Source organism: Sinocyclocheilus grahami, unplaced genomic scaffold (assembly GCF_001515645.1).
Source record: "Sinocyclocheilus grahami isolate Dianchi unplaced genomic scaffold, SAMN03320097.WGS_v1.1 scaffold1466.1, whole genome shotgun sequence".
Taxonomy (NCBI): domain Eukaryota; kingdom Metazoa; phylum Chordata; class Actinopteri; order Cypriniformes; family Cyprinidae; genus Sinocyclocheilus; species Sinocyclocheilus grahami.
Window position 1 is genome coordinate 134,367 of NW_015506645.1, and position 14,017 is coordinate 148,383.

General features: G+C 34.5%; 1 protein-coding gene across 1 annotated transcript in view; it reads right to left on the reverse strand.

Moving 5' to 3' along the window:
* Window positions 1–11,704: 11,704 nt before the first annotated feature.
* Window positions 11,705–14,017, reverse strand: part of LOC107570494 (gamma-aminobutyric acid receptor subunit alpha-2-like) — a gene marked incomplete at its 5' end in the record, with an annotated part of 88,430 nt that continues 86,117 nt past the window's right edge. Inside the window, one exon of the mRNA XM_016256723.1 lies at window positions 11,705–12,350. Coding sequence (XP_016112209.1) covers window positions 12,048–12,350 — 303 coding nt within the window. The remainder of the gene's footprint in view (window positions 12,351–14,017) is intronic.

Genomic DNA, 14,017 nt, shown 5'->3' on the forward strand with positions numbered 1-14,017 from the left:
CAAAGAATCAAATAACCTCATCCTAGCTAACAAAAATGTTGTCAGCAAACAGAAGGAGACAACACAGGTAAATGAAGGTCTCACAGAGCTTTATTACATGCTTCGGGAGAGGAGAAAGCGATGCTCACAGGTGAGATAATAGTTGATAATCTTGAGCAAAGACTCAACTAGAAAACAGTCACTGAGGTTTCTTTGCAGGGTGAGACTGAGACAACGTGCTAGGAGGAAGACAGAAGATAATGGCAGACGACTGGGATGGATTCGATGAACAGGTAGGTAGAGCAGGCAAGTAGCCAAGTAAGTTAATGCACACTAGTGAACAAGACCAAACACTGAGGTGGTGATGGGAAGGTGGATTTATACTGTGACTTGATTAGTGTTGACAGGTGAAGTGCATGAGAATTTGTTTGATTGTGATTGGGTGGGTGGAGCTGGAAGATCTGGGCTGCGTTCAGCCCAGACAAAAACGGTGCAAAACGTTTTTTTAAATGGAAACGGTGGTGCGTTGAACACCCTGTTCTGATGACGCAAAAGAAGGCCATTCTTTGTGTTTTTTTGAAGAATTTTCTGAGCCTGATGAAATTGGTATAAACACGTGTTTAATACTGCAAAATATGCTCGATGTACCAGTCATTGCCCTTGCCCTCCAAAATAAAAGAGAACATCCCAATCAGAGACTTGTGGAAACTGTGGTTCCTAATTATTGTGATCCAACATTTGCCTCGCATTTCAGGATGAAAAGACAAACATTTCAGGTGAAGGATAATCCACTTCTTACCTCCAAGACTGTGTTATGATCTATAAGACCTTATTATTTTTATTGTGAGTATTAGGCTTATCATTATTGCTGATCACTGTTGTTGTGCTATGATATTGTAATATTTACCATTATATAATCAGAGGGGTATAGAAAAGTTTATGAAAATGTCACTCCACAATACAATAGCAAACTGTATAAATATGTATAGTATTTTTATGTTACATTAATCAGTGTCTAGCACACCTTCCTAAGGAAAGGATATGGACCAGAAGACATTGCAATTACTAAATGATATTTAGACAGACTTAAAGTTCCAGATCTATACTTGTGCACTTATTATTTCAGTTATTTTGCCTTTAATGCAAATAAACATGTGCAAACAATATACTTGCTCGTGAGTTTATTTGGATGTTACATTGTGTAGTTGTCTCTTTAATACCGCGTGGTTTATATACATGTTGCTGCTGATTGGGCTGACATGTTTGACACACCCACCAAACAAGAGAAAACGCATCTCAAACCCCGTTGCACACCGTTTCCAGGAAACATGTCGTTCAAACCGGAAACCGTAGCAAAACGGTGCACACCGGTCTGAGCTTGAACTTGCCCCTGGTGTTGCTGATGACAAATATGTTCTAAGAATGTTTTGCTAACATTCACATCAAGTTATGAAAATGTTATTTCTGAATGTTCCTTGAACATCGAAAGCGTCCATTTATCTTGGTTATACATTAACATTGAGGAAACATTCCATTTGATCTTTTTGCATACATTATGGAATTGTTACGTTTGAATGTTCTCTGAACGTTCAGAAACAAACAGTTATATTTAAAAAATGTTAGACGAATATCCAACCAAAACGATTCAGAAAAAAAAGAAAATCCATGAGTGATGTATAAATAATGTTTTAAGATAACGTTTCGAGAACATTATTAAAGAGCAAATAACTTAAAACTGACGTTCTATTAATGTTACTGGAAGAACTTTGTTCATTTGAGAGAACCTTGCTAGAACGTTCTGAGAATATTCCCTGTTAGCTGGGATCATTGTGTATTTCCATAATATTATGGATATTTCCAGAAATATTCAGAGCAAAAATATCATATTGTAACTCAATATTCAACATCTATGAAAAGCACAGTTTAACAACATTGGAGCTGCATCCGTCTCTGTGCATTTCTTCAACAATACAGATAAAAATGTAATGCATGAGTCAGGCTTTCAAATGGCTGTTGGCTTGGAAGGAGATACGCAAACACACACTGTGAAGACGCGACCGTGGAGTGTGTGTGCTCTCGCTTCACAGATGCCATTCTGTTCTCCTTCACTCTTCATGGCTGAGCAAATAATTAACGAGAAACAGGATGAGTTTTGCTTTTCGTGACGTGCACAAACACATTCAACTCCTCCCCTCTTAACACAACCTAGATTTGAAAAGCTCATCTGGACAATTTGAATGCAAATGATGCATCTTTTTTCTTCTGATATTTCTTATTTATCTCCGCAATTGCAAGTCTGTATTAAAAATCTCAGTGTGGAGCGAAAAATTACGTGAGCTGAAGCAAGAATGATTATTCTGAGAGGCTGTGACTGCGTAAGTTGACTTTGTTATTATTATTATTATTATGTGTGTATGTAGGCCCAGACTTTTTTTCATTAGTTATTGATGAGGTTTTGCATAATTCCTAATTAGATGAGTTAGGAAGCTAGGATGCTGGATGACTTTGTAGCTTCATAATAAACTTTAGGCAGGGTAGCGCCATATTTAATATTTGACAGGAATGAAAACGAGCCTGTGAGGCACTGAAATACAGTGTCAATGAAATGTTTTGCTGTTTAACAGCCGATTGTTCAACTGATGAAACATCTTCCCGAATTTAAATAGACAAGAAGGCCGTAAAAAGCTTTGAAAGTTGTGATTTGTGATTATTACATGTTCTAGAACCTTTATACACTGCGAGCCATTGCAAATAAGATGGTAAGTCGATCCCGCCTTGTTTTCATCTGCGTTAAAACACAACAATCTCACACTGATAAACACTCATTTAATTGCAATGGTAATTTTGCCTTGCATTAATCCTAAATTCTCTGTGGCCCTAAAACGTAACTAGATGCAACAGCACTTACCTTTACATCTCAAAACCATGTTCAAATGTTGCTTTTATTTGAATCTTTAATCAGATCTCCCAGGTGCTAAAAATAGACCAGCATTCGCCTTGGCAATTAAACCGCTACTTGAGCTAATCAGCCTAGCCGAAACTACTGGAAAAGCCCAATTAACTGAGCTTGTGAAATTTTAATCATAGTTTCATTCTTGTGGCGTTAAAGCCAAGTAAACTGCCACACATTCATTTGCCGTTATTTTCATTAGGTTGCTTGATAGAGCAGCGGAAACCATTTCAAGTTTTCCATTAAATCAACAAATTAAAATGGCAGGGTGCTGATCAGTCAAGCCATTAGTTTAGCTACAAATCTGGTTAAATGGAACTCTAATGTGGTCTTTTAAACAAGCGGTAGCAAAACCATTGCAGCACTAATTGGCTCGCAGTTAATGGGCAAAAAGCATTCTGTTGATCGGTCATGGAGATCCATCTCACATAGTCGCTCAATCCCCAAAAGCATTCGATAACAAATCTAGCCAAGCCAAAAGAAAAAAGACACAAGGAAGGCAATCGTTTATTTGAAGCGCAGTGCATTCGCCAGAAAGGCCACAGATAGCGGCGACAGCTACACAAAAACATTTGAGAGCCTTTTAAAAGCAGATGGGTGAATCTGTTATGCTGCTGACATCTTAACCGTCAGGCATCTATCACATCCGTGGAAATGACTCTCCTATTTGCGAGCACCAGCTGACGCACAAAGACAACAATCTGTTTAGCACGGCTCTCGCTGGGCTTACGGCGGGCCGCCGCTGTGCTCGTTCGGTGGATTAATGAGGAAGAGTTTGGAGTTATTTTTGAGTGAGGGTTCTCACTTTGTCATAGTGCTGCATGAAAGAGCTCGGAGGAAAATAGTCTACATGGAAAAACCGGAAGAGAGAAATCTGTGTAGAGAAATTATTTGACTCAAACTGTCACTTTGTTAAAGCAGCAGTTCTGTACATTTGGTCATGTTACTTTCTTTCTTTTGTGGACCACAAAAGATGTTTTGCAGAATGGCAGAGACTTACAGTAAAAGTGGGTGGTGAACTATCAGGCTTAAAATAATTTGTGCTTTATATGTGACCATGGACCACAAAACCAGTCTTAAGGATCAATTTTTCGAAATTGAGATTTATATATGATCTGAAAGCTAAATAAATAAGCTTTCCATTGATGTATGGATTGTTAGGATAGGAAAATATTTGGCCGAGATAAAACTATTTGAAAATCTGGAATCTGAGGGTGCAAAAAAATCTAAATATTGAGAAAATCGCCTTTAAAGTTGTCCAAATTAAGTTCTTAGCAATACATATTACTAATCAAAAATTAAGTTTTCATATTTTACAGTAGGAAATTTACAAAATATCTTCATGGAACATGATCTTTACTTAATATCCTAATGATTTTTGGCATAAAAAAATCTATAATTTTGACCCATACAATATATTTTTGGTTATTGCTACAAATATACCCCAGCAACTTAAGACCGGTTTTGTGGTCCAGGGTCACAAATTCCAAACCTTTGACTGACACAATTTTGTGCTGGAGCCATAATTTGGCAAAAAAGGATATTATTTCTATTATTTTATATTATTACATTATTTATAATATTATATATATATATCTTTAGAATGTACTATATATATATCAGTCCAAGTCTTGGACTTATATACATGAACTTACGAACTTATATGTCTTGGACATATAAGTCCAAACTTCAAAAAATGCATACTTCAAAAAAATAAATAAATAAATAAATACTTCTATTTAGCAAGGAAGACATTTATAATGTTGCAATCTATTTCTATTATACAAATATTATAATCTATTTGAACTTTCTATTTAAATAATCCTGGAAAAAGGTGTGTCCAGAAAAATATGAAGCAGCACAACTGTTTTCAACATTGATCATAATAAATATAACATTTTAAAATATATGTGAATATAAAACAGTTATTTTAAATAGTAATAATATTTCACAATGACTGTTCTACTGTGTATTTGATCAAATAAATCTTGTGGCTGAAAAATGATAAAGCGCTTGACTTGACTTCACTTGACAAATTATTATTTATGAGCTTTAAGTCCTTCAATTTGGATTTGTTGCTTGGCTTATTCAGAGTCTGAAATCTCATCTTTAACTCCCTCCTCATGGTGACATTTTCAAAAATGTCACAAGTGAGAATCATATGAAGTCTCTGGTGTGAGCAAACCAAAGCCACACTGCAATAACAGCTGCAGCTTCTTTTCCTTCTCAAGGGAGAAGAAAATCTCCACAAGCACACTTACATAATTGCTTTTTTTGACCTATACGACCTTGTGAAATACATGACAATCACACGCTCCTCTAAAGAAGGACAGAAGATCTTGAAATCCTTAATGCCAGCAGCACATAGTAAGATTTGATTCTTATAATGCAATACTCACAGGCTTCTAAAAGTCTCAGTCAACAAGTTCAAACACTACTTTAGCAGTACCTGACTTTGGCAAGAAAAACGTGAAGTTAAGATTCTGTTTAAGGCATTTTTGTAGATGTGAAGTCATATTAATGCCCTGCAGTTATAAACAGCCATTGACAGATTTAGCAGTAGTGTGAATTTGGCCTTTGACGTTAAAATTTACATTGTAGGCGTATTGATGAACTCCATGCTGAAAAATGATTTGGTTTAGGCTTAAATAAACTGTACAGCTTGACATTGTCAATACATACATTCTCTCTAGCCTAAATGAAGTGCCATATTCCTTGGTGTTAGGAAGACAGGAGCCATCTTTTACTGTCATCGGGCCCTTCCTCTGCTGACTGATGAAGGATAACGACCTCTTCCTCTTCCTCCTCACCCATTTTTAGAACTCCATTTAAGGGTTATTCTTTAATCAGTCAGAATGAACCGTCTGGTGTTGCTCGGGAAAACTGCAGCCTGTCAGAACCGAGACCTCATCTGGATTCCCCTGCCCTCAATTTCATGTGTGACGAAATTGTAAATTGTAGCAAAATATAAAATCCCATAAAAGGGACGAACAAAAGGTGAATCTGACGAAATGAAACAAATGTCATACTTTCTACCCCAAATCAAAAGGAAAAAATGAAATAACTTTTACATGAAGAAAATCCTATTTTAAGATCACTAAGATAATTTGCAGTCACATTTTCATGATAATTGATCATATTTCATATTCTCAGTTGCATTATATTACAGTACAAATTACTAATACAATTAAAAAAAAAAAATTAAACGAATAGGAAAGAATATTTAGCCCTGAATGTAAGATTTATGTATTTGAATTGCATATAAATTCCCATAAATAATTTCCATCCATTTGAATTACACAGTTTTAACATAAACTAAAACATAAACTAATAACATTAACGTAATGCACATTTGTCAGTCATTCATAAATAAAAACATTTAAGAAACGGGTAAGATTTCAGAAATAGTACTAATAAACGGACTGTGTCTTAAATATGCAGACAATGTTGGGATTGGTGGTTTAAGGGACTCTCCATAGGTGTAATGGTTTTTATACTGTACAAACTGTATTTTCTATCGCCCTACACCGACCCTACACCTAAACCTACCCCTTACACAAAAACACAATTTAGTATGTTTTTAAAGCCTTTTGAATTACGGGGACATATTGTAATACCTGTGTCATACCCATGTCATTATACAAATCTGTGTCCTCATAAACCACCCAAACCAGTGTATGCGCACACACACACACACACACACACACACACACACACACACACACACACACACACACACACACACAGTAACTGTTTTATGTTATTATATTATATTATATTATATTATATTATATTATATAAATGCATTTTGAAAATATGATTAAATATGCATTCATAAATGGATGGAAATTTAATATGTAATTCAAACACATGAATCTTAAAATTATTTTAAAGTTTGTTAGATTAAGATCTATATTTTTCTTGCATTTATGGTAATGAGAATTTTCAGGGGGAAATATTGCACTAATTGTCACAAATAATGCACAAATTGCAACGCAATGCAAAATAAATAAATAAAAATAAATAAATAAATAATAAATAAAATAAAATATGATCATAATGGTCCAAAACATGGGCTTACAGTAAAAGTGGATGGTGAATCTGTTATCCGTTTAAGCAAAATGAAGCTCATTATTTCTTTCTTTTAATATGATCTAGACAAAGTTCTCGACAGGTTTCAGATTGTGTATGCTGTGCTCTGGACAAAGACTGTGCACTTTATTAACTGAGGTCAAGACAAAGGGATTAAATAAACAAATAAACCCAGACTCAAACCATTCCTGACCTAATTGAAGCACTGGCTAAAAAAATCGTTTTTAGCCCTGCCCTCAGTGTCTTGCTAATGGAATTGTCTCATGGATTTGACGGTGGATCTCAGATCTTCGGAGTAGATGAGTTAAGCTGCAGTGCAAAGAGAAGCCTTCTCCACTAAAATCAATCTGAATGGGGAGTTAGCGGAAGTATTGTGTGTCACACTCAAGTATTTTGTTCCTCTGACCAAACCGAAAAGTCTTGGAGGGAAATCCCATCTGAGGATGTAATTCCATGAGCCCATGATCTGAAGCGTATGCTCCTGTCTTAAAGGAATAATTCACCCAAAAATGAACATTTGCTGAAAACTCTCAGGTGAGTTTGTTTCTTCATTGGAACAGATTTTATGATGGATTATATGGACTAGAATTTTGTCCAGAAGTGACTGTTTAAATTTAAAATGCCTGAATGATGAATTGTATTTATTAGAAAAAAGCAGCTTTTCACTTCACAAAACATTAACTGATGGACTGCCGTTGTGTGGATTACTTGTGTGATTTTTTTATCAGCTGTTTGGACTCTCATTCTGACGGCACCCATTCACTGCAGAGGATCCATTAGTGAGCATCTGATGTAATGCTACATTTCTCCAAATCTGTTCTGATGAAGAAACAAACTCCTCTTCATGATGGCAGATGGCCTGAGAATGAGAATTTTTTTTAAGCAAATTTTCATTTTTGGGAGAACTATTCCTTATGTTCTAAAGTTGTTTGGATAAAAGTTTCTGGTAAATGTAAATGTAAGATTTTTCCTAGAACTTACTTTGCAGTTTGAAACTGAATTTTAGGATAGCAAAATCTAATCAGTTTTTAAAGGGAAGGAGAAAACACTACTTACATCTTTTGCTATTGATGCGTCCAGTCATCCTGTACAGTATTTTACAAGATGTGGTAACACTTTAGATTAGGGAGCACATATTCACTATTAACTAAGAATTTTCTCTCAATAAACTCCTAATTTGCTGCTTATTAATAGTTAGTAAGTTAGTTGTTAAGATGATATCACACAGTTTTGCCCAAGATATTATTATGGTCATTATGCAACCTGGCACAAAACTATGACAAATAACAGCAAAAGAATGCATATATTTGTTTTAGTTGTTTATTTAGCAAGAAGCTGTTGAAAGAGTAAGTAGAATGATGTTTGAAAGAGAAAGTACCAATATTTAGAAAATGAGTCCCAGCAGTTAAAGGACTAAAGCGGTTCAGTTGTTGGTCGTGTGCCTAAATTCACATTCACAGTATAGGAAACAACATATTCATTATATAGAAGGATAACAGACATTAGTGAGAACTCAGCCGGCCTTGGTGATTCATTTCTAAAGACATACAACTTATTGATTCTTCCTCACATTTTCAATTAAAGGAATAGTTCACCCAGAGTGAAAATGCTGTCATTTACTCACCGTAATGTTGCTCCAAACTGTATGCTGGTATTTTGCCTGAAGAGCACAAAAGAGGAATTTCTGAAAGATCTTCATGCAGCTTCATAGCAATCATAAATTGGACCAAAATCTTATTTTTGGCATACGGGTTTAGAGAACCATGTAATTGGGATAAATTGGACCAAAATCTTATTTTTGGATGCAATGTTCCTTTAAATAATAATCACCTACAATATTCAAACATTCTGTTCAAAACATCCCATCTGAGAACATGAACCACTGGCACATGAATGTTTCATTCAGGATGTATTTGCATCGTCTTTCAGCATGACAATGACAGAGAGCTATACATTCTGTGTGTGGAAAGCTCTTTTCCATGCCAGGAAGTTTACATGTTCACCTCTTCTTTTTTTATTGCTCATACAGTTTATGAATAACAAAGATGCAACCATCATTTGATACAATCAAAGCAATGTGAAAATTAAAGCAGAGCTTCAATCACAGAAAAAAAGATTTAATATGATAGCATGTCAAATAATACTGAGAAATAAAGAGAATAAATTAATATGCATATATTTCAATAAATATATTGTTAAATAAATTTGAGCTAAAAATACTGAGAAACATATATGGACACTTTAATAAGAGCTCAAACATATTAGAAAAGTGAACAAATTAACAATAATAAATAATGCTAAAAAATTGTAACAACAATACCATAGCAATTTGATCATTTTCTATAGAGCCAAAAAGGATGCAGCATGCTTAAATGAACATCATACATCTTTCCCTTAAAATAAATAACTTAAAAGCTTGCCTGAAAACTCTGCAATGCTTATTTTTCTGTGTATAAAACTGTACAAACAGACAACATAAAACAGGCTCATGGTAAATCACACACAAGTGTACAACAACATCTACATTAACAAATATTCCTTACATATATACAAAAAATATGTTGTCTACACTGTGCAATTGAAATTTGCAGAATTCAGAGTCAGTGACATTTATATGAAGTTACGGCATCATATTTTGTAACACACTGAATTTTAAGAATATTTAGCTTCATTTTAGAGGGTAAACTATTGTCGTAAACATGCAGTAGTTGAAGCACTTTGGTCTTTTGGTCCAAAAAAATAATCGTCTCTAAGAGTCCAATAACAGTAAAGCACAGTGGCAAAATGAGGAAATTACTGAACATGAAATCATCATGATTAAATATATAATTTTATAACATGTTCACTAATTTCCTTAGCTCTAGCATGAAAGGTGAAGTGGGTCATTTCTGCATCATTAGCAACACCAAACAGATTGTTAACAAACACTCCCCGTCTGCCATTAGTTGAAAAACGAATTGCTCCGCCCATGTCAGGCTTCTTAAAGTTCTTAAAGTGCCACAAAGCCAGTGTTTTCACTCTTTAAGAAGGCAACATACAGATGCCTTATAATTGTGTTTTCACATTACACCTGAAGAAGGAGTAAAGTATCAAAAATGATGCACTTCATCTTTTATGGAAGGGTGTGAGGAAAGCTCAACTTGCTGTTGTATTTATAGTGGGTTTATTATTATGTAATTTAAGAATAATGAAACAAAAACAAAACAAAACAATGCCTAGAAAATAGTGCATTTGTGAACAATCATGAAGCACCAAGTCCAGTTACATTTAAAGTTTTATGGAATGAAACTTACATTCTTAAGACTAATTCTTAAAGTAAGAGTACACAAACGATGAAAATGTCCCTAAAATATTTTCATCCTCAGGCCATCCAAGATGTGGATTTGTTTATTTGTTTCTTTATCGGAGTAGATAAATAGAGAAATTTAGCATTAGATCATCAATAGATCGTCTGCAGTGAATGGGTGCCGTCAGTATAAGAGTCCAAACAGCTGATAAAAACATCACGATAATCACAATAAGTCATGTACGTAATCCACAAATTTAATGTTTGTAATAAATAAATCTATCATTAAAATCATACAATTTCTTCAGTGAAAAAGTCATCTTCAAAGATCAGTCTACAAAAGCAAAAACAATGCAAAAGTTATGGTTTAAAGTTAAAACGCTCAGCTTTTCACTTCATAAGATATTAATTGATGGACTGGAGTGGTGTGGATTACTTGTGGATTAATGTGATGTTTTTATCAGCTGTTTGGACTCTCATTCTGACGGCACCCATTCACTGTAGAGGATCCATTTGTGAGCAACTGATGTAATGCTACATTTCTCCAAATATGTTCTTTTTAAGAAACAAACTAATCTACATCTTGGATGACCTGAGTAAATTTTCAGCAAATGTTCATTTTTGGGTGAGCAATTCCTTTAAGACTATAATGTGTGTTCCTAATTCCTTATCTATCAAAATATAATAGTTTGGTCCAGCTCTGAATGGGGAAAAAAAGAGTAAACCTTGTTTTTAACAATGGAATAAATTCCTGATGTGTAAAATCAAATCCCAGCTTGCATTTGATTTTGAGTCATTTTAATCAAAAATAGGACACATTATGAAAGTAATATGGCATGCAATTGTGGTTTCTTCTTGACTTCAGAGTTCAGGTTGAATGAGCTTTCCACACATCCTGATGTGTAAAATCAAATCCCAGCTTGCATTTGATGTTGAGTCATTTTAATCAAAAATAGGACACATTATGGAAGTAATATGGCATGCAATTGTGGTTTCTTCTTGACTTCAGAGTTCAGGTTGAATGAGCTTTCCACACAACCCTGATACAAGCTGTTGCATTACAGACCTTTATAAAGGGGTGTGTCAACAATCTGACAGTAAACGGATCTTCCAAAATGCTGTTAAAGGAGCATTCCTGGTTCAATAGAAGAAAATAAAATCACATACAGTAAAGATACAGCAATGTGTGTAAACGGTTGACTTGATTTCATGTTTTTTTTTTTTTTGTGTGTATGGGCCCAGCACAAAATATCAGACCATGAGCATAAAAGAGCTTGGTCTTATAAAACAAAAAAACTAACTAACTAAATAAATAAATAAATAGGCTACTTAAAATCAAGCACCATCACAAAAAGTTTAACTTTTACACCAAATCAATCAATCAATCAATCAATCAATCAATCAATCAATCAATCAATCAACCAATCAAGTCTAGTCTATATCACAGATAGAGGTCCAAAATCAGATTGTCACAGAACGAAACACGTCAACCCAAACATAACACGTCATTTTTACTACGTACATATGTACAAAGGCAAATGTCATTTCAAAAGCACTGCTGCAAAAGCTGTAGAAAAGAGCGATAGAGAGAGATAGAAAGGCATCTTGCAACAATCCACGACACGTCTGTGTGGAGCAGATGCGAAAGAGCATCGGAGCGTGATTATATTCAGTCCCTGGGTGGTTTTGGCCTAGTCTTTAGTCCTGCTTAATGGAACCCATCACAACCCTGGACACCGTCTAATAAGAGGGCACCATGTCTTTGATCACGGGTTCTCTGTTCAAATACGTTGCCCAGTAAACCAGGTTGAATGTCCCGAAGAGAACTGGAAACATGATACGGGATATGCGGTCGATTTTACTCACACTGTTGAAGGTTTTCTTCGCCATGGCTGGTTTCCCGTCAGCTTTGGCCTTACCCTGTTCAGCTACGCTTCCCTTGGCGATGGTGGGGAGGACGGTGTCCTTGGTGATGTTGGGGGCATAGTTCGCCACAGCGATGGCATAGGCGTTGTTCTTCTTGATGACTGAAGCTTTCTCCTTCTTCTGTAGGGAAAGTAAGAGTTTGTCACCTTTAAAATGGAATACATTTGTCTATCCTGTTTGGAGTGCTTAATGCAATTCTGTTGTCAAAATTTGATTATGAAAGCGAGCAAAAACCATATTTTATAACCAATTTGGGGGGGTGGGGGTTAGCTACACTGCAATAAACATTTGTTTTTTATTTATTATTTCTTGTTCTCCTATACAAAATATCTAAACATTCTTAAATCAAAATATATTTACTTGAGAAACACAAAAACTTAAAATATTAAGTATGTTTTCTAAAAAATGTATACAAATTAAGTAATTAAGTTTTTTCTCAAAACTAGTAAAACATCTAGCAATGGGATAAGACATTTTTTGTTTTGTTTTGTTTTCTTAAGCTTCATTAATGAATTAATGAATGAATTAATTAATTCATACATTCATACATTCATTCATTCATTCATTCTGCCATTGGCAGATATTTTTCTTGTTTTAAGCAAAACCTGCTTAATACATTTTTCAGAAATGACAAACTTTTCAAAGTAAAAAGTGTTGAAAATGAAAAAAGAAAGAAACAAACAAAAAACAACAACAAAACAACTATTCTATCTAATTTATAAATAGGTACAAGACTATTCATGTGCAAATGATGTAGACAAAAAAACATATTAAACGTACAAATGTTAAAACACATAAATATCATGTATAAATATTAAAACTAAAACCATTAAAACTGTTTTCTGTAAGAGCAAAAAAAAAAAAGCTAAACTAAAATATATGTAAATATATGTATGTGTGTGTATATACTGTACAGTACATACATACATACATACATATATATATATATATATATATATATATATATATATATATATATACCATAAATAATACTACAATAACACTGTGAAAGATTATGGATAATTTAATTCTTCACTGTGTATTCTGCAATTAAACAAGATTTATAAAAGTCAACATGAATTGCCATTTGCAGCCTGTAAAAAAAAATAATTAGGATGTGAAAAGTGGGTGTTACACACCAGAATAAAGCTATATTGAATGTGAGTTTGCAATGCCAAAACAATGCCAGATAGCTATGTCTGCTCTTAGTTAACTTTCTCTATTAGCCTGTACATACGGCCCAAGTGATTTAAAGACGACGATTGGCTACTGTCCACACTGACAGTATTCAATCTGCTCCAGTCTCCTGTTGTACAAACAGGACAATCTCAGTCTCAAATACAGATGTCAATCCCAAACACTGTGGGAATGCAGCCCATGTGTCTTATACATCATCCACTTGCCAGAGAAAACCCCACAAGTTGTTAAACATGAGCGGTATTATGATGAGGAGTTGATGGGACAACTGGAGGTTTCGAGGATGAGCAGACTCATGATGAAGAATGGGAGGAAGATTCATGATTCAATAAGTTCTTGTCAAAACAGCAGCAGGAAAAAATCAGTTGTGCCTGCACCGATTGTAGCAATATTATTATTAAAGCATATTAAATTAATTAAAATAAAAATATTAAATTAATATGAAAGTCTTTATTTTTATATTTTCCATTTTCATTTTAGTTAAAGTTTTAGTAATTTTACACACACACACACACACACACACACACACACACACACACACACACACACACACACACACACACACACACACACACACACACACACAC